Source organism: Melanerpes formicivorus, unplaced genomic scaffold (genome assembly GCF_026170545.1).
Source record: "Melanerpes formicivorus ecotype bairdi unplaced genomic scaffold, bMelFor1.0.p_v2 SCAF_16, whole genome shotgun sequence".
Lineage (NCBI taxonomy): Eukaryota > Metazoa > Chordata > Aves > Piciformes > Picidae > Melanerpes > Melanerpes formicivorus.
The window spans coordinates 7,016,813-7,039,340 of NW_027142368.1; the positions used below are offsets into that span (position 1 = coordinate 7,016,813).

The following is a 22,528-nucleotide window of genomic DNA, read 5'->3' on the forward strand; positions in this document are numbered from 1 at the left end:
CTGCGTGCTGGGCGGCTCTCGCGAGAGGTGGTTGCGGCGGTTGCCGGGCCTGGGAGCAGCGGGCGGTTGCGGCGGTTGCCGGTGGCTCGTCCGCGGCCCCGCGTCGGTGAGTGGGGGACGGGGGCGGCGCGGCGGGACGCGGAGGGGCCTGGTGAGGGCTGGGCCCCGTCGGGTTGCGCGAAACACCGCTCCGCGGAGGCCTGTGCCAGGGCTGACAGGCCGTTTTCCCGAGCCACGGTCGTTGCCGTTGCGACCGACCCGGTGAAGGGTGCGGGCGGCGACCTGTCTCTGCGGCCCGGCTCTCCGCTGCGGCTCCTGGTCTGTGCCGTCTTTGGTCTTGCGACAGAGCCGGCTCGTTCGTGGCCGTGCTGTTCGAGCGACTGCGGCCCCTACCTTTGGGAGGCACCGGAGCGGTGTAGCACTCGCCCACGGGCGTTTCATAGTGCTTCAGTCGGCCTCGTGGGCCGTGCCTCGGGTTTCCCTGTCGCCTGAGAGCTGTTACGCTTTAAAAGCATCGTACGGGCTCTGTGTCTTGCTAACCGTGTTATGTGTAGTGTCATGAGCAGACTGAACACTCCATGAAATACTAGTTTCACTCGTGTAATGTGTATTGGTAAACCCTGCAGTTGCTACGAGGGCTGTAGAGAAACCGTATTATTGATTAGGACTGCCTGACAGCTATCGTGTAATCCTGGACATCCTTTTTTCACAAAATGCCTGAGCTTTAATTTACTTCTTAAGTGATTTCATAGTGAGTTCAATATCTTTGTAGAACTTTTTCCACATAACCGTATTTTATTTGCAGAAAATATCAATTGCTTATATGATAAATCTGTGATAGTGCAATTATGTGTTGCTGTTGCTTAGCATTACTTAGTTTTCTTTAAATTCGCTTTTGTTCCTGTCTGTTATTTCTGTGTCTTTTTCCCTTTTATCTTTGATCTCATCAAATGTGTCACTTCAGAACTCTCTTCTTTCAGAATTTGGATCCAGCCCCATCACAGACCTTTTTCAGATTTGTTTGTCACTTGTCTGGTTCCTTTCTACAAAATATTGATCGAGCATTGCATCTTAGTTCTCTACTGCTGGCCGCTGCTTACAAGTGCTTACAATAAAGTAGAGGGATACATGCTTAAAACCTGGCTTCTCAGTAGCCTTTTGACTGTCATCTCCCTTCTCTTTAATTTTGTTTTGCCTTTTTTACTTCATGAATAGTCTTCAATAATCCATTTAAGGAGTACTCATGTCTGTTCTTGCTTCAGCTTTGGTGATCTTTTCCCTGGAAAACCCTCTCTTTCTTTATTCAATTTACTTCAATTAGATGATCCAGAAATACAGATCAGATTCTCAATTCCAGACTATTCCTATTTCATAATTTCACAGTTCATGCTCTTTTTTCTTTTAGCTGAAATAAAAATCTTTCTCTGCATCACCTAGTGTAGGTTACCATTAAGTCCTGTAGCCTGAACACAAGTATTGTCAAAAGAAAGTGGCTGGGTTTTTTAATGATTTCTCTGTAGTTAAGGAGACCTGTGCCACTATATCTGTTTTGCAGGTTTGTCAGTGTGGTTTTGTCTTTCAGTAGGTCTCTCTCTCTCACAAAAAGTCACAGAGAATTTTCAGACACGCAAATTTCCTGTCAAAAGCCTTTTGCATTTTACCTCTTGATTTGTACCATTTCTGTCTCAAAACCTCATTGTAGTCAATTACATTCTACTTGTGGTTGTCATTGCTGTCTACTGATGATGCCATTCTTTTGAGACTATTCTTAGCTTTTTCAGCACATTTTTGTGTTTGAGCTTTTGCCCAGTGTGTTAATGCCAGGGAAACTGGGGATTAAGAAAGACAAGTTAAAGCAGCTCTCCTATCAAACACTGAATTCCTTCCTGAAGCCCAGTTTTCCTTTTAGGCCCTATTGTATTTGAAAACCCTAAACAGCTGATATGTCATGAAACTGCTTATTGAATTAGTCACAAATATCATCACTGTTTGGTTTCCTGTCACCTTTTGTTATGAACTGTCGTGATTTTGTACGTTGTACCTTTGAGGCTGTGTGGCTGAGGCTGTATGCACACACAAAACACAGTCTCATTATGTGCCAATTTCTTTCAGCACAGCTTTCCTTTAGCAGTGTTGTTTAAATTTTGGCCTGGTGTTGTTCCTTATCAATAAACCCACGTATCTCTTTAAAATGCATGTAAGATCCAAACCTAATTTAGAATGCATTTAAAAGATGAAAAATTATTTGGGATTTTCTTACTGAGTTGTATTGATACTGCTGATTACAATCATGGGATAGATCCTGAGTGTTTCTTCAAGGAATCTACCTCTCTTTTCATGCTGTTCATCTTGTCACTGATGCTGAGTGTTACAAAGCTCTGTTCTGTGTTCTGTTTTGTATTTTGGAGCCACAGGGGATGAGGCTAGTAGTATCAGCAAGAAATTAGCTCTGCACCTTTTTCCTGCAGTGATAACCACAATTCTGCTGTTGTGTGGGAGAAGTTGCTCAATCCACTGAGCTTTTTACAGGTAGACCTAGCCTGATTTAACGTGATGAATCCTAATATGGAGGGGGAGTTGGAAATCATCTGCCTCTTCCTTTTTAAGCTTTCAGTATCAGATGTGTGTTTTATCATTGCATTCCATTTAGGAATATCATTTGCTTCTTGTGACTGCTCTTTTATTTATTGGTTTATTTCTACTGACTTCTTACTTAAGAGATGCTTCAGTCCTGACCTACTGTGTTAAGGTTACGACCGTGTTGCAAAGGATGCATTGTGGCTGATGTGTGCACTAGTTTGCAAGAAACTCACCTGCCATGCATAGGTTTGTGTGATATATGGTGTTTGCATTGTGAGCATGTGTACTTCGAACTGTACTTCTTAATTAGGATGTAATGTTTGCATTCCCACTAAATCTTAAGTTAGTTGTTATTGTTGCTGCTTTGTGCTTTGGTGACTAGAAGCAGTGAACAGCAGGCTGTTCACCCTCACTGAAAGTCTAACTAATCTTAATCTTTGAATTTCTCTGTCACAACTAATGCCAGGTTTGGTCCAAGCTGGTTATCTGTCTACTGGATCTTTGCATATATCCTGGTTCAACTTTACACTGTGTTTCACTGAAGGAGCAGGTTAAAGCCTATGAGCTTCTGAAACCTGTCCTGCTTTAGAAAATGCTTCTGACCAAAGCTTAAAGCTGAGGAACTGCTTGAAATATTGCATGTTACCTGAATGTTGTCTTCTGTACTGACAGCTGGAGCATCAGTTTTGTTCCACCTGATGAGCTGGTATCCAGAACATGGCATCTTGGGCCTTTGCCTCAAAACTTCAGGCTGTTTTAATAATGTTTTTCAATAAGACTCCGGAACTTTGCAGCCTTACATGTATTCCCAATAAATATGATGTGGCTGACTGGTATGGAAAATAATGATATTGCTAGAGATAAGCTTTACTTTAAATCTTTCCTGAAAGATTTCCAAAGAATGTTTGCATTCCCCACCCTCAGTACCTTGAGGAGTGCAAGTTCTGCCTCTCACAAAAGTATAGATCCACTCTGTCCAATGTCTGGTATTGTCTAAGTCTTGTTTAATCTGCTGTACATCTTTTGTTAGCTGTGTTTTGTTATGGCACAGAACTGAACATGCTTTAAGTATTATTTAACATAATCTGTTCTGCAGCTATCATAAGTTAGTGCATGATACATCCTTTCATGAGTGGTGCAAGCATGTTAATTAGTCTATTTTGCAACACCTGGGCTGACTACTACATCAACTGCAGGCTTCTCAAACTCAATGTGCATCTGTCTTTACAATTCCCTTGTATTCAGAAGTCCACAACTTTCATAAATTACTGATGATTCTAGCTTCAAGTTGATGTTAGCAAGTCTGAAGTGTTCTAGCTGTATGTGTTAAAAGCTTTGAAAATTAAAGTGCTTCTTGATTATCTGTTTTGCACAATTTGTCCTGTGATAATTCTCTGGAGTATTAGCTTTCTGCAGAGGGGTAAGAAATCATTCTTTGCACCTGGATACTTGCTTATTAGCTAATTGGAATGGCAGTCAGTTTGGCTGATATGGCAAATATTGACAGTATTCTGTGATTTACAAAGTATAGTTGGATTTGTTGTTGTGGTTTGTCTGGGGGTGTTGTTTGTTTGTTTGTTTGTTTTGTTTGCTGTATGTGTTTTGTTTGGTTGGTTTTGTTTTGTTTTGCTTTTTTCTGTATTTATGTGCTCCCAGTACCTTTCTGCCTTTGCCATCATTTCAAAAGCAGTTTCGTGGGAGGCATTGAATAGTATTTGGGGCCATGTACTTTTGCAAGTTTTTTTGTTTTATATGCAAGACCAGAATGTGCAGGAAAAAATGCTTACTTTATTGCCAACAACGTGAATATATTATAGAAACAAAAATTTAAAATATCATTTGATCCATAGTTGAAATGTTCACTTCTACTGCAGAAAAAAAAGTGGATTTGCAGAAGTGTTAATCAGGATTAGTTAGTTACTTTACAGAATTTATACAGCATTTGCTAATGGAAAATTCCTCTTCTCAGTAGAGAAGAGCATCTAAAAGTATTCCTTATTTGTAGTCTTAGATGTTTAAAACCTCAAATAAAATTGATAAATTACATTTGTTTATAATCCACACAGAAACACTATCACCAATGGTCAAGAAATAAAAAAAGAGGCTGTGTTGCAGCTAGTTGTTTCATAGGAAGTGTTATTTGTTAAGATCCTGTTAAGCAGAGGCTGGAGGAAAAACTTTCTTATTCACAGGTTCATAGAATTATGTTTGGAACTGCATTAGAAATCTCACAGGATGTGACTTTGGGCACTTCAGATTGTTTTGAGTTGTGTGCCAGTTTGGTACTTCATCGGTGACACTGCTGGGGATCCTTACATGCTTTAAGCTGGGAAAAGTGAATAGTGTTGTTCATGAGAAGCATTCCCATTTGTTTCTGTTCTGTGTCACCTATTGTTTGTAAAGGCTGAACTGTGTAGCTGCATAGCAAAGCAGATTGAGAAACTGATCCTAGCAGAATGAGAAATTTACACTCCATGAAACAGTCTGGGGAGAAGGCAGATAGTGTACGGCAATTTTAGAAGTGACTCTAAATTGTCCTTTCCAGTCTATTTCTCATAAAACCAGCTGTTGATTTCCTAGTACAAAAGCTAAATTCAAATGCTGACATCTCACCTCAGTGAAATGAATAAGAATTAACTCCCAGATAACAACCTGTTTCTGATAAGGCACCTGTTTTGGTCCATACCTGAGAGGAGGCTGAGGTGTTTAGAGATGATTTTAAATTGTTTTAATGTTTTAAATTATTTTAAAGAGAAGAGAGTGTTTGTGGGGAAAAAAGACTTGAAAAGAAACATGGTGATAAATTAGCCTGTCGCTATGGTGTTTCAGTAAATACAGGAGGGAAAGCAAGACCCAGCAGCAATCAGTAGCTGGTAGTGATTTCAGAATGGGAACTGTGGTATTCCTCTGGGAGATGGCTCATCTTTGCTGCTTATTCTAAGTCATGTTGTTGCCATGAGTAGCAAGACTGACTGAATCTTGCTCGGGTGACTCAGTCTAATGAGCACGATTTGTTTCTATTCAGGATAAAAGGTGTCTTTTTTATTGCTTTTGTGTGAAAATGATACATCATGTTACACCCAAGTTCTGAACGGCTGCTGCTGAAGTAACTCATGACTGGATTTATAAATCAGCCTTCCTTCCCCTTGTCTGATAATAATACTCTTTCTGTTCTGAAATAGGTTGTAGGTTTTTCTTTTATAAGCATCTGAACACACCTGATGTGTGTAAATTCTGTAGCCTTCTGTGTTTTTGTAGTATTATCACATGTTGACTGTGCTTTGATAATCTGAATTTCCACATAATACACAATGAGGCTTTATGGTTGTTTTTTTCACATAAGATATTTGAGTATTTCCTGTAATTTTAAGATTTTTTTTTTTTTTTTATACTTTCCTGACTCTGTATGGATGCCTGTCCATGAATCTTCTAGTCAAAGTGTGTTTAATTAAAGAAACTCTTAACAGGAAAAAAAACCAACCCTGTGGCAGAGATTGTATACTTGGTATAAAATGTATTTTCTTTGTTTGAGCTGAATATGAAGGAAAGATGCATATGGAACTAACATTTTAAAGTATGCTCTGTACTATTCCATTGTTATAAAAATGTTTGGTCCTAAATTTAGCCAAGAGAATTTAAATTCATCAGAAGAATTTTTGTTTTCCTGGACTAGAGTGGGACAGCTTTTTAAAAAAGAAGTCTCAATTCCTTTGGGACTCACTTGTAAAAGAGATAAATTCCAATGAAGATAATAATATAATAAAGGAAGGGGGGAGAGGGTTTCTGACATATTTAGCCTAAAATTTTACAGAAACATAATAGGCATATTTTTCCTTCATGGATAGATAAGCCTTCTAAGTAATTTGATTTATTTTTTGACTCCAGATGCTCTACAATTGTCAGCCGTTCACTTGTGGCTACCTTTTCTTTTTTGTAACCATGTCATTCTAAAGTATACAACTCTCTTGATACAAGTATCACTTATAGGTGTGACCTGAGCATCAGTCACTTAAGATTGGCCTTCTTTATTGACAGACATAACTGTTTTATCTATGAATGGATTTTAGTGAGAGTTGAACATAGTAGTGTCAGGAAATGATAGGCTTGTAATGGTCAGTGAAACTGAGCATTTCTAAGGATTGCTATTGATTGCCTTTTGAAGTAAGGACTCTCATATAACTATTTCATAAAGTTAATTCTATTTTCCTCTTGGGCAGCTATTCAAACAGTAAAGCTGTTGGTCTGTCTAATACAGTTGGGATCTTTGTTTGAACTAACTTTATACACTTGAAAGAAAATTATGATGCGTTTGCTTTGTGTTTTATAACCAGTGACTTTTCTGCTTAGATACAGTGAAATTAACTGGTGAAATCAGTTGTCTGCCAACTTTTACAGTTTATTTTGTTAGTGCAGGTATCAGCAAAATGTGTACAATATTATTGTCATGCAGTTTAGAGGTTGTGGTTCAGTATATCCTAATTTCTGTGCTCATGGTTTAAAAAAACCCCAACACCTAACACACTAAATTCTGCATGCCTAATTTTTTTAATCTTTTTAAATGTGTGGCATTATTTAAAGGTAAACACTGCTCTCTTAATGTAGGTTGTGAGTGCTGCATGTGTGCTTTTCAGAGCAGTAGTGTGAGGAAGCTGGCAGTGGAATGGCAGGACGGCCTCATCCTTATGACAGTAACTCCAGTGATCCAGAGAATTGGGATCGGAAATTGCATAATAGACCTCGTAAACTTTGTAAACATTCAAGGTAGGTGCTGTGTACCATCTGTTGCATCTCAAAAACTACAAATTACAGTTCCTTCTAAAGGATGCTGTATCTGGTTGTGGCAAGTCCTGTCATAAATTTTGTAGTTCTTAAAAGAAATGTTTCTTAATTCTCTGAAAAGGTGTTTTCTAAGCAAACTGGTTTGTCAGCTTCCCTAATCTGTGCTTAGATTTGTTTTCCTGTGTGTGGGATTTTAGTCTTTTCTAATAAACCTGAATGCCTTGTCTGTGTATCAAGACACCAGCTGAGTAAATAAGTAAATTATTTTTTGGGGGTGCTGTTAGGAGTTACTTCCCATTCATCACATTTTAGTTGTTGGTGCTCTCCATTTAAGTAGTGTACTTAAAATGTGCAACTTGTTCATGATGATAACTATTAGCTAATAGTTGCTTGCATGGAAGGAGAACACTCTATTGCCCTTTCTTTGTAAAGCTGTGTGTCAGATCTGGTTTTTGCCTGCATGTCACACTGTAAGAATGTTGTTTTTCCACTGCTTCTTGATTTGAGGACATTATGAAGTTAAATAGTGGGTTTCTTTCCAGCATATACTTTTCAAAAATGAACTAAGTAAGGCAGTTAGTCATCTAGCAAATGTATGTGAAGAAGCATGTTGCTGGAAATATATATAAGCATCCAAATAAGTGTGTATCTTCCAAGTACATTGCCCTTTTAGATTTGTTAAATATAACTAAAACATCTCTGTTCGCTAGCTAAATTTGTTAGTGATTTAAGCTTTCGCACTTGTGAGATGATGGTAAAAGAGCTAAGGCACACATTCAATTACAGCAGCTTAATTCAGTTTTTATTGTATAGATTTAGATAAATTGGACAACTGTTGCTCGAAGTATTCTGTGGGCAATTAATATTGTGAGTTATTTTCTTGTCATTAAGTCTTGGATAATTGAGAGACAGCCAAGAAGGCAGGAAAAAAGAATACACCAATAATTAAAAGGCTCACAGGGAGACCCATGTAATTATAGCCCTCTCTATGGTGTGAATAATGGAATGGTTAATGCAGAACTGAAGAGGGTGGCTGGTGCTTATGGTCAGCTATGGAGTATAGCTTTCTTCAGTTCATGGTTTTATTAAGATGATGGTATCTGGCAAATGCTTGATTTGTGATTTCTTATTTAGGGTCAGAATGTGACACTGTATCAGCAAATGAACAATATAGATATAATAGGGCATTGTGTGCTAGTTGAGGACTATTCACTACCAGGTCTCGGAGTGTGAGTAAAATGGGTGATTCATTGCTGAGTCTGGTTCACGTAGTCATCTCTGATCTCATGCTACCTCCCATGACTGGTCATCTGGAATAAAACCTGAAAGATGCAAATTACCTGGAAGCTGAAGCTGGGTAAATCCAGTCCAAAGAAACAGTGTACATGTCTTACCATGTGTGTTCTCTTGTGGATTATCTGGCTGGAGAAATGTTTAAATAAAAAGCTGAGCAGCTTTCTGAAAAGATGATTTGATGCAGATAATAGTCTCAACAAACTCTGTAGGCCATGCCTTTCAAAAAGGCTGCTGTTGATCCCTTTGATATGGAGCTATGAAATCTGTGCATCTAAAATAATTGCAGCTAAGTTGAACATAATTCTGGCAAAACACCATTTGTGTTTCCAGTAAATTATCAACAGCTAGTGTTTTATGAAAGCTTTTCATGTCTGTGGTCAAGCTAGTATCTGAACAGAACTGCTTTGTTAAAATTTTAAGTACTTGAGTCTTACTTGATTGCGCTTGTGAAATATGCCTTGTTATCTAAGGAAAAACATAGTTAATGTCTGCAAAAGGTAATGGTGAAATAACTTTATGAAAAATCTCAGCAAGGAAGTAATATCTAAGATAGATGTGTAGCTTGTCATTTCATGGTGCTCTGGAGTGTTTAATCCTCTAGCCTTAACATTCTTAAAATAGCTTAGATAATTTTCTAGACTCGTAGAAAATGTAATCTAGGACTGTGAGCTGTCCTCTGATGTGTAAGACTTATGCAGCAGCAAGGAGAGCCACAGGGCTTGGCTTCCCTCACTGTGCTGTCTGTTTAGAGCAAAGGATACATGGCAAAACTAACAGGGTGTACATTTTAGACAGTTACACAGGTGAGCATGGCATCTTTTTCTCTCTAGTTTTTGTGTCCCCTTTTTGAAACCTCTGGCAATTGCACTGTCTTTTTTTCTTTGTTTTTTCTTACTTGTTCTGAGATGGGCAATGTAATGAGAAACTCACAATGGAGAGATGCAGAAAATAAAGACTAAAAATACAATGCAAACTATGCCTGGTATAAATCTAAAGAGCCCAACAGGATGAAATTATATGGTGTCAAAGCTGACTGTAATAAATGATACAAACAGTCTTGCTTCTCCGAGCTATTACAAAAACCTTTGAGATGGGTTTTATTTAAGTACCCTAATAAGAGAGAAAAAAACTTTGAGGAAGCATATGTAAACTAAACTGTGACTAAGGTTAAAGTAAATGGTCTCTGAATGAATGTTTTCATTATTAGGTATTGCTGTTCTGACCTTTATTTTTTATTTTTCATTGGTTGTTAGCTTCCCACATATATTGTATAGTGCTGTATTTTTTGTTATTGTTGTAAGTCTTTAATTCTAGTGCTCTTGTACAAAGTACTTTCTCTGGAGTTGTGGATAAAAAAAAATCTGCATCTTTAATTTGCCTTTTCCTTAAGGTTTTGCCTGGATTAAATTTTCTAAAGTACTTCTGGTTTAGTCCCATTTGGTAGTTCCTTGCTTCTTCGTTCTGTTTAGGTAGTATTAGATTCAAAGTCCTGCCTGCCCTAGTGCATTAATGAACAAAACGTGGCTGTGATGCGATTCTGCTGTCATGACTCTTGAATCTTTGAAGATCTTCAAGATCTTGGAAAATTTTCCCGTATATGACAACGTATTATGTAGATGCCAAATACTGAGAACTTTTTCCCTGATATTTTTTTATGCTGGGAGAATGCATTCATGGGCTGTGAATTGAAATGCCACTTGCCTCAGCAGAACATGAAGCAGCCCCAGAAGGGTCCTTTTCTTGTATCTGGAATAATATCAGAATGTAAAATCTGTCCTTGACTTCAGGACAGGTTTTATTTCCCTTCATGTAGATTTGGTTTCTGCAGTTGAACATTTTATAGTGTGGAGCAGGCCTACAGAATTTGCAATGTGTAAATAATGAGGCCTGCTTTCGTCATGAACTTGGGTCATAGTCTGTGAATTAGTCTGCATCATCATTAACTACAAACATTCCTGCTCTTCATTGCAACCTGATACTGGCAGATCAAGAGCTCTCCATCTAGATTTTATTGGCACTGGGGTGTAAATTCCTAAGGAGAAATATGACTCTGAGTTTCTTAAACTTTGATTTTTAACACTCTCATCCATTTTCCAAAATTGAGTAGGAATTGGTGTTCATTTATGGGGGTTGTGTATTTGGATAGCTTGCAGAAGTCATAAGGTGTGAATGTATACCTGCCTAATGTCAATTCCTTGCTACCTGAAAAATCCCTTTGACAAATGAACACTCATGGGATTTCTCTGTTTCCTTCCTGAAATGGAACCGAATTACTGAGAAATATATTATTCTTGGTTGAGAGAGCCCTCTGAAGACTAAAATTGTGTGAATATGTAACTATTTTGGAGCAGGAGAGCGTTCACAGAGTTGTTGTGTTGAGCTCAGGGAAGATTCTATAGCACTGTCCACGTTTAAGTGGAGAGAACTCTTTCTGAGGGCTTCCTTATTGGAGGTGGAGCCCCAAGTTGAATGTGACTGCTGGTCTGTGCTTCTACAAGATTTTGATGAATGCATGTCCTAGCTTGAGGGGCAGTTTTGTGGGAATCTGGAGCAAATCCATCCATGGTATGTTCTTTCTACTTGAAATAGGAGTAAAGGAGAACAAAACATGCTAATTCTGCTACAAGAGAAGACCCTGTGTAGGAAACCAGTGCTGAAAGAACCTGAGTGTACTTGCACTTTTTCTTGCTGCTGGGGAGACAAAAACATACCTAAGAAAGAAGGCATGCTGGGAAGAACTTCTATATGATTTATTATAGCCATGTCTCCATGGCTTACTATGAAGAGAAGATAAGGCTTACAAGACTGTGATGGTTATTCTACCCTTGAGGCACGGGGGCTGTGGTTGTGTGAATCCTACCTCACAAGACCCTAAAAACAGGAGAAAATTCACTGACTCAGGCAGCTGAAAGTGTGTGATCAGAAATTTTTCTTCTACGTCTAAAGAGTTGACTCTTCAGTCTGAAATGCCAATGCTTTCCTGCCTTTTTAACCACAAGTGCCTTGTTTCTCTTACTGACTTCCTCTTTATAAAACATCTTTCGCTGAACAGTTCCCCTTACTCCTTCAGCTTTCATCGTATTTTAATTTCCACTCTACTGCTTATGACATCTTGATTTTTATTTATTGTAAGACTAGCTTTTAAACTATGCCTCCATTGTTTTATGACTCCTTAAAACAGCCTACAGATGTTCTAAAAAGAATCATTAAAACCTCTCAAACTGTACCATAATGCTTACTTATCCTCCCTCATAGAAAAATCGTATCCTACTGTGTATTAATTTGCGTGTTGTCTTTTTTGTGCTTGGTGGGCTTTACTTGTTAAGCATTTCATCAGCTATTGATGTGAAGATGTAGGATGTCAGGACTTGGTGAATGGATTTCTGATCAGTAAACATACAGATTAGTATAAATAGAAACAAATACTTAGATTGCCACAAAGTGTAGTACGCTTTTCCCTGGCTTAGACTTGCTGAAAAAGGGGATGTTCGTAGGTAAAACATGGAGGCTATGCTGCCTTGTTCTCAAAAGCTATTGCTGTACCTGCTGATGACTTCAGTGAAAGGTGAATTCATTTTAAATATTAATCCAGACAGACTTTACAGGAACAAATGAACTGTCCCCTGAAACTTGCATGGATTTGTCTGTCTGGAATGATCATGAGAGATGTGACAAGAGAAAGTTAGCAATAACCTTTTCAGATGTGGTGTTTGTGTGCTGAAACCCGACAAGCTGGCAGGACTAGAAATAGCTTCGCAGATGGTACTTGGCACGGTACCGAGCAGCTCTCCTCTCGCACGCTCCCTCCCCTGCCTGTCAATTGCAGTACCCAATGGCTGCTTAGAGATGGGGAAACAGCAAGTATGAATTCAGCTCACAGGAGGCTGTGAGGTCAGACGTCAGTATTGCACTACGCATGGCTGAGTCAGTGACTGTGAGAAATTGAATTGAATTAATATCTAGAGGGGTTTGCGTCTTTGAACACTTAATGGACTGTATAGCTACAATCTCTTATCCTTGAGGGGAAGATGATGGAGGAAAAAGTAAAGCTTGCTGACGGTGCAGTGAACTACTGAAGAAATGATGGAAATACCAAATATGCTGAACTTAACAAGTAATGCCAAAGGATGCTGATCTGGCTTTCAAAGCTGCCTTCTTGGAAGGAACAGAATTCCTTTGTGTTCTGATTTCAAAATTATTCCCATGCTTTTGTGTTTCTTCCCTGATAGATACAAGAGGAAGGTGCGTATCTGTTAACAGGAATAATCTGTGGGCATTATTCAGAACAAGAATGAGGAATAGGAAAAGTACTGTCCTTTGTGTGCACTGGTCAATTGAAACGTCTGCTGACAAAGAACAGACTTCGGGGGGAGGAAGAGGGGTATAAGCATTGTCATTGTGTAAGTCCTAGCAATACGAGCAGAACAGCTTTCTTTTCTTCTAAAGCCTTGGAGCGTTGTATCTATAACTTGGTGTATTAGGTAAAGCTCTGTATTTGACAAGTGTTGATTGTGTGAATCATCCCAGGAAACAATTGGATCTCAGTTTATATTTTAGGAAAATTTAGTTAATGTAAATTTTAGATAAGGGGAGAATAAAAGGGTCTTGGTTAATATTCCACTGCTGCATCATTTTCATTTATATAAGGTGTTAGGGTGGTTTGTGAGGATAATAACTATATTGGTTTAACACCATAATTCTGTGTAGACAAACCAGTTTTATAAACCAATCATCTTTATTGGGAGTGTTCTGTAGGATGCATATGAAGTTTTTGTATTCGAATACATGTTTTGACAGTAGAATTAATTCAGTTTAATGACAACTTTTAATAATTAGTAATATATTCAGAGCAGTATCTTGTTATGTATAAAGACAAACTGAAGCCCTCCTTGCACAGATGACTCCAAAGCATCACTAAACTGATGAGCATTTATGTCTTCTTTTTTTAAAGACAGCTCTTCTCTTACTGCAAAAATAGGAAGCATACCAGTGTGACAAGTGTGCCTTTTAGATGGTACTCTTTTTCCTCCTTTACATCACATTAAATAGGTTTGCTTAAATAAAACCTTGATCTTGGTTTTCTTTGAGGCAAGTGATTATAAAGGGAAGACATATTTTCTTTACAAAGGCAGAGCTTCCTTGGTCCCTGACTTGAGAGGGAAAACGAATTGACTTTAAGTTCTTGAGTGGGTGCAGTACTAGTGTCCCAGTGTTCCTTTGGAGCCAAGAAAAGCTGTATATTGAATTTGTGAAGATCCTCTAGATAAACATTCATAGAGTTGGTGCTTGTGAAGTAATTGATAAACTGAGACTCTTACCTTTCCTGTATAAATTTTTGAGTGCGAGGTGGTTACATACATGAGGCTTTTTCCAGCTTTAGTGAATGAGGCTGGAGGTTTGTTTGGGCTTTTTTTCTCTCATGCAGTTTTAATTTAAATGTAATATGTTGTTAAATATGCAGGGGAAAATTTCACTTGTAGACTGGTATTATGCCTCAGTCATTGCCCATAGTTTCCAGAGCACAGATTGCAGCTGGTGGTCATCAGCTGGGGAAATTAACTGAAAGTTGACATCAAGCACTTATTTTCAGAGTGAGATAGAGTTCTGAGGCTATAATGACTTTCTTGAAGGCTTGAAATCATGCACTGTGCAGAGCAGCATTGGCTGTTGTAGGCTGTCATTACAGATTAATACAGTGTGGTAGCCAGGTGCTTCAGGAATCCAGCGGCTTCCTAGCACTTGTCAGCAGTTCTTTGCTGCTTGAGAAGTATTGCTGTTACATCTGATCTGCATAGTGCTTCTGTGAACCACAATGCTTCCTAACAGTTTGCCAATTCTTGCAAATGGGGTAGCTCTGCTTTGCCATCAGTGTAGGTAGGTAGCAGCATCGACACAGCTGTGGAACTCCCTAGTGACTGCCAGTTTGACTTGCCTGCATTGCTGGGGACAGATACGTAGTTCAAGTCCACACATTGCCAGTATGGAACAAAGAGGTTTTGCATTTCCTGCAGAAACAACCTCCTGTCCACAATGGCTTTGTTAGAAGAAGGGGAAATGCTATTATTAACAAGTCCTTCTGACAAAAAAAAAATAATCAAAATTATTTGGTAATTCTGAGGTCCTAATTTTTTGGAACATTTGCATCTACTTCTAAAACTTCTTTGCAGGAAAATACAAGCCACAGATTTCCTTACACATACTGGCCACAGATGTAGCTCCTTTTTCAGATAGCTCAGTGACAGTTTTCTTAGTCAAATATTGCAGGGTAAAGCCAGTGGCCATCTCTTCTGTTATAGTAGATTCCACCTCTATTTTGTGTGTTGTTCAGATTTAATCTCACTTTAGTTCCCTTGTTCATTGTAGAACAGAGTTGCACTTCAGTGGTAAAACTTATGAGAGTATGCTGAACAAATGGAACCTCAGATTTTGTCAGATTATATATCCAATAAATCAAAGGAAAAAAAATGTATGTGCTGTAACTAATAGTGATGAGATTTAAGATTGACATTTTAGATGGCTGTTATTAAGATAAGATTCATGATGCAGATGGTGCTATTGCAAGCCAAACTGCTTGAATCCTCAGAAATCTCACAACTTTGGCTTTTGACTTGCATCTTCTGGCTAATAGATAACGTGCCTGTCTCATTGTTAGCATTAATCTATATAGTAAAGGGAGAAAAGTACAACAGAAGAAGCAAGCACACAAATGGTGTGCCCAGCTGCAATTTGAGCAGCTCTTTGATGTTATTTTACTAATCTGTTTCAGAAGAATTTAATATTTAAGGATCTTATTGTCCTCCAGCTGGCGGCCTCTTCCTCTTCCCTAGAGTAGTGTAGAATTGATGTCTCATGTGTCTGTGCTCCAAGGGGACATGGCTGGCAGCAGGAGACACGTTAATCCATGCACACAGCCCTTCTCCTCCCAGCCCCACTGGCTGTATGTACCAGGGCAGGTGTAGCTCTGGCTTCCACACTGGGAAGGTGTAGATGAAATTGGTTGTGCCGTGCATGTTTAGTGCTTTATTCAAACATGACTAAGGAGGAAGGATGATGCCAGCTGAGTAAGTTTTTACTTCCTGTAGCACCTGTTTTTCTCAGCTCCCATAAAGAGATTATTAGGGTTTACCCTGCTTCAGTGTGAACTCTGAATCACTGCTTTGAGGGTCATGTGACTTTAGATGGTTTTCTGGATTAAGAATTTCATTTTAATTGCTTGCTTCTTAAAGGGTGATCATGTCTGCTCTGCCAAAATGCACGATAAGCCTGCATATCCTTACAGTGGATCAGTTTCATTTTCTAGTGTTTGCCTTATTTAAAGGAACTAAAGCACTTTAGCTATTGAGAAATAGTGAGTCATACATGTTGATACTATAAAATGTCATACCTGCAAAACTCTGTATTCTCACAGCGTGGTTAGAAATATTATCAGGGCTAGGATCACAGTGCTGCTTGAACAAAGGCCTCATCACATGGGGCTTTATTAGGATTTACTGAGGTATTTTGTCATAGGACTGCTATGTATGTGTTTGAGTAGTCCACATGCCCACACCCCAACCAACCCACCATGTGGGTGGGATAGATGGTCATATCCCAATGTGCAAATATAAATGTGCAGGTCAGATACAGAGGTTCTTCTGAAGGGGCGGGGGGGGGGGAGAAAGGTGAAAACTGACCATTTCTTGAGAAAGTTTATCTGCAGTAGTGGTGAATATCATCATGTATAAGCAGGAATCAGACTTTGCTTTCAAGTCAGGCTTTAATTATAGGTTGTAATCCACATTTCTAATCAGCTTGTGAGTATACCTTACACCTTTTAGAATAGTTCTATGTGAGTGTGTGTGTGTATATATATATATATATAAGAAAAGGTGCAAAAGTTTTTCCTAAATTGTTGATAGTTTTTGAAAGGAAGGTTTGTAGATCTCACTCTTTAAAACTTTTGCACATTTCACTTTCATAACTCAAAATTTACCTTTCTCTAATAGAGAAATAAACCAAGGAAGGAGATACAATAGCCATGCTGAAATGCTGTACTTCTTAATAAATTCAGAATTGCTTTGGGAGTCTTGAGGAAAATTCTGTTTCCTTTTAATGAAAGTGGTTGGATCATCTTTATTCTTGAATTGATCATTCCCAGCCATAAGCGAGGCTTGCAGTTCTTTTGCCTTATTCAATAGACCTTTGGCTGACTTCACATCCTAAAGATGCATGTCTTATTGCAGCATATTTTAAGCTTGGCAGGAAAGAGAATTGCAGTAGTTTCTCTCTGCACCAAACTTCTGCCTTATCAGTTACAAGATCTTTCCCTTATTCAAATGGGGTGGCAGGAAGCTTGTGTTCCTCAGCTGAGAGGTGTATTTCTTATTCTTTGCATTGTGCTAATACTCATTTTGTGCCAGTCTAAATGGTGTAAGTTCTGTCACAACCTTTTTGTTCTGATTTAAGCTCCTCTTCTTTTTGGTTGCTTAAACATGTCATGCTAGATGTTCACTTTTGAAAATGATCTTGGTTTATTTTTTTTCAATAATAAAGGAAAAATAATTTTCTTTCTAGGCAACTTAAAAAGAGGGCATTCTTCCCAGCTTGCTTGTACAGTTCATGCTTTTAAAATTTGTTGTGCTTTGTCTTAGCTAGGTCATTACTCTTTCCTCTTTGTGTTCTTGAATCCTGCAGCATCCCTAACAGTTGTATTTAAAGTCTCATGGTAAAAGTTGTGGGGTTGCTGGATTTAAGAAAATGGGGCATTGAGACTCCAGAGGGAAATAACGACCCTTCTTTGTCAGACCTTGTAGCTGTGCAGACTTCTGTCACAGTTCTTCAGTACCTGAGGCTTTTGGAAGGTTATTTAAACCTGTAAATAAGGAGGGTTGTCATGCCTGCGCTTGAAAGGCAAATAGCAAAGGGACCGATTCGGGAATTCCAGTGGGGTGGGAGGACACAGATGTCTCTGAGTTGTCCTGATACAACTTACTTGTACTCTTTAAAACAGAAATACTTATAAGTATTTTTGGTAAAATTCAACAATAGCTGTTGCAAGAATAGATTTAACTTTTAGGTAGTTTCTGAGAGTGCTGGATCTTGACATGGACTGGGTCTGTTGATAGGTTTAATAATTGCAAAATGTAAACAGTATCTTAAATGTAAAGAATGTAGCACAGCCACAGTCTAAAAATACTGTAAACTGTTACATTAAAATTTGCTAGCTTAAAACAAATGTCCTAATTGTTACTGACAGAGCTCTTGGCTTTAATAATATAGTTGGTGTTTGCTGTCTGGGTTGTGCTGAATTGCTATTGCTTCTTCTAAGAGTAACTGAAAATTTAAAAAAGCATGTGCAGAAATAAACCCATGGCTTGTGTGTATCAACTAGTTAGAGGCTGGCCACTGTTGTGAAGGGCAAGTTGTAAAGTAAAAAGCCTGTGCTCTGAGAAGGGTTTTCCAGAACAGGTTTCTTTAGAGAAATGACCCCTAACTTTTAATTTCCTGCTGGTGATCAGAATATTTAACATTAAGAATCAAAGGAAAAAATGCTTTGTTGTGTTTGACTTGCTTGTTCTGGTAGGGATTTTTGTGAACACAGGTTCACAGGCAGGCTCAACTGATCAGGCAGTGTATCTGTAGATCACATAGCAATAGACAGGTAATTCTTACTGTCTCCTTAACATTCCAAATCATTGTTCCTTTTCATAAATGTAAAATGAGTACAGCAATCTTCCAAACATATATCGAGTGTGAATGCCTTAAAATGGAAATGTATAATGTTTCTGAAATGATGAAATGCTGAATGTTGTTCTTGTTTCTGTTTTCAGCACCTCATCTCGTATTGCTAAAGGAGTAGACTACACAAAAATGAGCCTCCATGGTGCAAGTGGTGGACATGAGAGATCAAGGGACAGACGCAGATCAAGTGACAGATCTCGTGACTCATCCCATGAAAGAGCAGAATCTCAGCTCACTCCATGCATCAGGAATATTACTTCACCAACAAGACAGTATCATTCTGGTGTGTTCAAATCTATACCATTTCAAGACTGAAATTCTTGATCTTAATTTTGCTCAAATAATACACTAAAAACCATTATTGGTTGATGACACAACATACAGACTTCTTATGTGTGCTCTGGGCTGGGAGTACCCTTTTTTAATAGATCATAATATTTTCTTCAGTCTGCAGTGTTCATTCCTACACAACAGTCTTATTGAGTTCAAACCACAAGAAAGCTTTTTTTTTTTTTTTCTATGAATATAATTGACTGAATACTTCCCCTTTATTTGGAAGGGTGTAGGTATCTAGAAATACAGGAAACAAGTGACAGAACCCTGTTTCTTAGAACTAAAGCACTAGCATAGCTTCTACATTTTTATGCTGAGTTGCTTTTTCAGTACTAAACTGCTAATTTTTTCTTGTAAATGCTTTGGGGAGGCAGGGTGGCTTTGATGTCTAAAGGGTGGAAACCTCAGGACCTTATAAATGAGCAGTTTGTGTTGAAGGTTTCTTTAGCTAGATAAGTGAAATGCTTTCAATGAAATCTATCCAAGTTGCCATGGTTTGTGCCTGGAAAGACGTAAGTTTGCTAAAGCTGATATAAATCTACAATTTCATTGCCATTTTTTTTTTTTCCCCTCCTGCCACCTTGTCTTCACTGAAGATCGAGAAAAGGATCACAGCTCATCTCGACCAAGCAGTCCTCGTCCTCAGAAGACCTCCCCAAATGGTTCAGTGGTTAGCATGGGGAACAGCAGCAGAAACAGTAGCCAGTCAAGTTCAGATGGGAGCTGCAAGGCTAGCGGAGAAATGGTATTTGTGTACGAAACTGGAAAAGAGGGAGCTCGGAATGTAAGAACTTCTGAACGAGTAACACTCATAGTGGATAACACCAGATTTGTTGTAGACCCTTCCATCTTTACTGCACAACCTAATACAATGTTGGGCAGGTTGGTTTCTTTCCTTTCTTCTCTTTTCTTTAGTTGCCTTAATATCTAATTGTAGAAGAAAACCATAAATGCTTTAGCTAATGAACTCATCGCTATAGCTGATCTGTTAATGTTTAATATTGCCAGTTTGCAGAGGTCTTTAAGTAAAAATCAGATGTAAGTTCTCTGTTTTTGCAGATGCTAATAGATGTATGTTACCCAGAGACAGAAGAGTTTATAAGTAAACAAACATATTTTGTGATGTACTCATTTCCTTCTATCTTGCTGGACATTGCATCGCTGTTCAGTCTGTCTCATTCCATATCTTATTTTTAATGGTACTTGATTTGTAGAAGTAGTGAGTACAGGTAGTCATTTTTAAAAAAGCAAGCAAAAAACACTGGAAGGGATTTATTTTGCTCAATGGTCCTACCCTGACAACAGTCAAACTCAGCAGATTTATCTTCTGAAATAGGTTTTAGGAGCAGGGGAATGTCAAACAGATAGTATAACAGACCAGAGCCTCTAAGCAAAGAGACCCAGCATTCAAGATGGTCAGTAGTTGAGTGGAAGTCCACAGTGTGTGTGATAATTTGGGTAGAAACTATAATAAGCAACATATTTAACATTTTTATATGATGGGAAAAGATTCAATACCTGCTCAAACACAGGCTGGTTTTGCATTTTCCAAATGTAAAGAATACACTTGTGGCAAGAGACAGCTGAAGTTTTATGCCTGTCTCACTGGGTTTGGCTTTTTCATTCAAATGTGACTGTTTCTCAGATTGTTAATATATAATGATATTTAAAATATAAATAGAGCTGTTGTTTAAAGTAGGGGTAATAAATACTCCTTTTTAAAAAATCTACTTTGTTTAAATCACCACTGTGTGGGATAAATAGTACCTTGGTTCCTTCTTTCGTGAAAAGTTGTGTAAGAGTCACAGTGAAAGTAAAAATTGCTTCTCTGTGTAAATTGTAAATGGAAATAGAATAGAATAAACCAGGTTGGAAGAGACCTTCAAGATCATCGCATCCAACCCATCATCCAACACCACCTAATCAACTAAACCATGCAAATAAGTATAAAATAAGTAGAAGCAATAATTAATAGAATCATTAGAAGTCCTTCAGTGTGAAGTTAGGTAGTTAAGTGGTTAAGTAGTTTGCTTTTCCATGCCCAGTCTCACAGTAAGTAGTGCTGGCTAATGCTCTAGATTTTTGTGTGTGTGTGTTGCTGAGTTGTTCTCCCTTTAGGATTGGTTCATGGAACAAGCCTATTCCTGCTAATTCAAAAGTAGGTTAATAAAGATACAGAAATACTGCTCTGAAACACAAGTTATTTATAAACCCACTTTTCCCTAATGTCAGTTCACAGGGCACTAAACAGGAACAGCTTAGCTGATATGTTCTGGGAGGTAAAAGCAACTGCAATAAGAGTGTATTATTTGCCTTAAACTTATATTCTGTTAGACTGCCTTTCTTCTAAATGTTATTTCTTGTATTGAAGCTTGAACAGAAAATGTGTCATATCATTAAGTGAGAAGTTACTTTGAATGCACACAATACACCAGCTCTTAGTTCTTTGGGTTGTGTATATGAAAGCAAAGCATTACCATCAGATTATATTTGGAAGTAAAACAAAGAGAAGATAGGAATATTTTTTGTAAGCATAGGGTGCAATTCTGTATCAGAGTTGTGCTTTTCAAAAGTAATGCACTGTTTTTGACTTGGAGTTTTCTCTTTAGTCTACCTTTCCTTGCATCCTAGCAGAGAAAAATACGCTGTACATGCAAGCATTCCATTATGTGTACCTTCTGATAATGTTATTTTAACTTTTGAATTAACTAAATCTTAAATTGAGGTGAGTTGCAGGTGCTTGAACAGATGTGTTTAATGAGAATTCCACAGCAAAACTGTTCTGCAATGTCACCTCAAAAACACCAAGGACAGCTTGATTTGGGTTCCTTGCCACCATTGACACTGGCAGAAAATGGCCTGGTCTAACTTGCTTTTTAATTAAAGGATATTGACAAGTTAAGGTTGAAGAATAAAACTAGACTTTCCTGAGTTACACTACCATGCTTCCTGCTTTCTACCTTCTAGTAGTCCTGCTAAACACAAACCAAACTGAGCAGTGTACAATAGACTTTTTTCCCAGCTATTTAAATGCAATTTTTGTCATTTTACTTTCCAGATTTTGGAGGGGGGGGGTGGAAATCCTAGTAAGGAATTCTAACCAAATTACATTTTTTTCTTGAGCAGGATGTTTGGATCAGGCAGAGAACACAACTTTACACGTCCTAATGAAAAAGGAGAGTATGAAGTTGCTGAAGGAATTGGTTCCACTGTGTTTCGTGCTATTCTGGTGAGTTTTCAGGGGCAAGAACTGTTGGGACAAGCAATATGAGCATCCAGAGGCATAACATCTACTTGCATATCTAAAGTTTGGAATAAATATTGTTCTTTATTCTCTAAGGGGGAGGGAATACTTGATGCTCTTCAGTTTTCTAGACAAGTGTGACAGCCAGGAAGAGGGAAATCACGCATGAAATGAACCAAAAATAATACTGCCTGCCAGAAATTGGTTCACTTTCTCCTCTGCATCTAGTTCACTTAGTTCAGATATATTGAGTTCTTCTGTGCTAAAATTAGATGAAACAGTACCAAAAGTTAACTTGCCGCAGGTAACAGGAGAACAGGAACCTTCAGTCAGAAGAAAATGGCCCCTTATGTAATTCCTGTCTACACAAAGAAGTAGAGCTGCCATACTGCTCTATCAGCAGAATTAGAATAGAAAAAGCTGAATAAAGTGTAGGTAGAAGCCAGTATACATGCACCAAAATGGTCAGTATTACTAGTTGTCACTTAACAATTGTAACGAGCTCGCTGCTCTGAAAGCAGCTTAGAAAACTGACAAGTTTGAGGACAATGGCACTTATTTAACAGGTGCTGCTCT

The 22,528-nt window shown here is 38.3% G+C and overlaps 1 protein-coding gene across 3 annotated transcripts in view; it reads left to right on the forward strand.

The window, feature by feature from the left end:
- BTBD10 (BTB domain containing 10) overlaps positions 1–22,528 on the forward strand; it is a 27,315-nt gene continuing 4,787 nt past the window's right edge. The window contains exons 1-5 of one of the 3 annotated variants that reach the window (XM_068147949.1): positions 1–106; positions 7,183–7,341; positions 18,465–18,658; positions 19,305–19,590; positions 21,835–21,937. In XM_068147949.1, coding sequence (XP_068004050.1) covers positions 7,241–7,341; positions 18,465–18,658; positions 19,305–19,590; positions 21,835–21,937 — 684 coding nt within the window. In that variant the 5' untranslated portion in view covers positions 1–106; positions 7,183–7,240. Of the gene's footprint in view, positions 107–7,182; positions 7,342–12,579; positions 12,898–18,464; positions 18,659–19,304; positions 19,591–21,834; positions 21,938–22,528 lie in introns of those variants that run through there. The other 2 variants (XM_068147950.1, XM_068147948.1) reach the window with 2 other exon arrangements.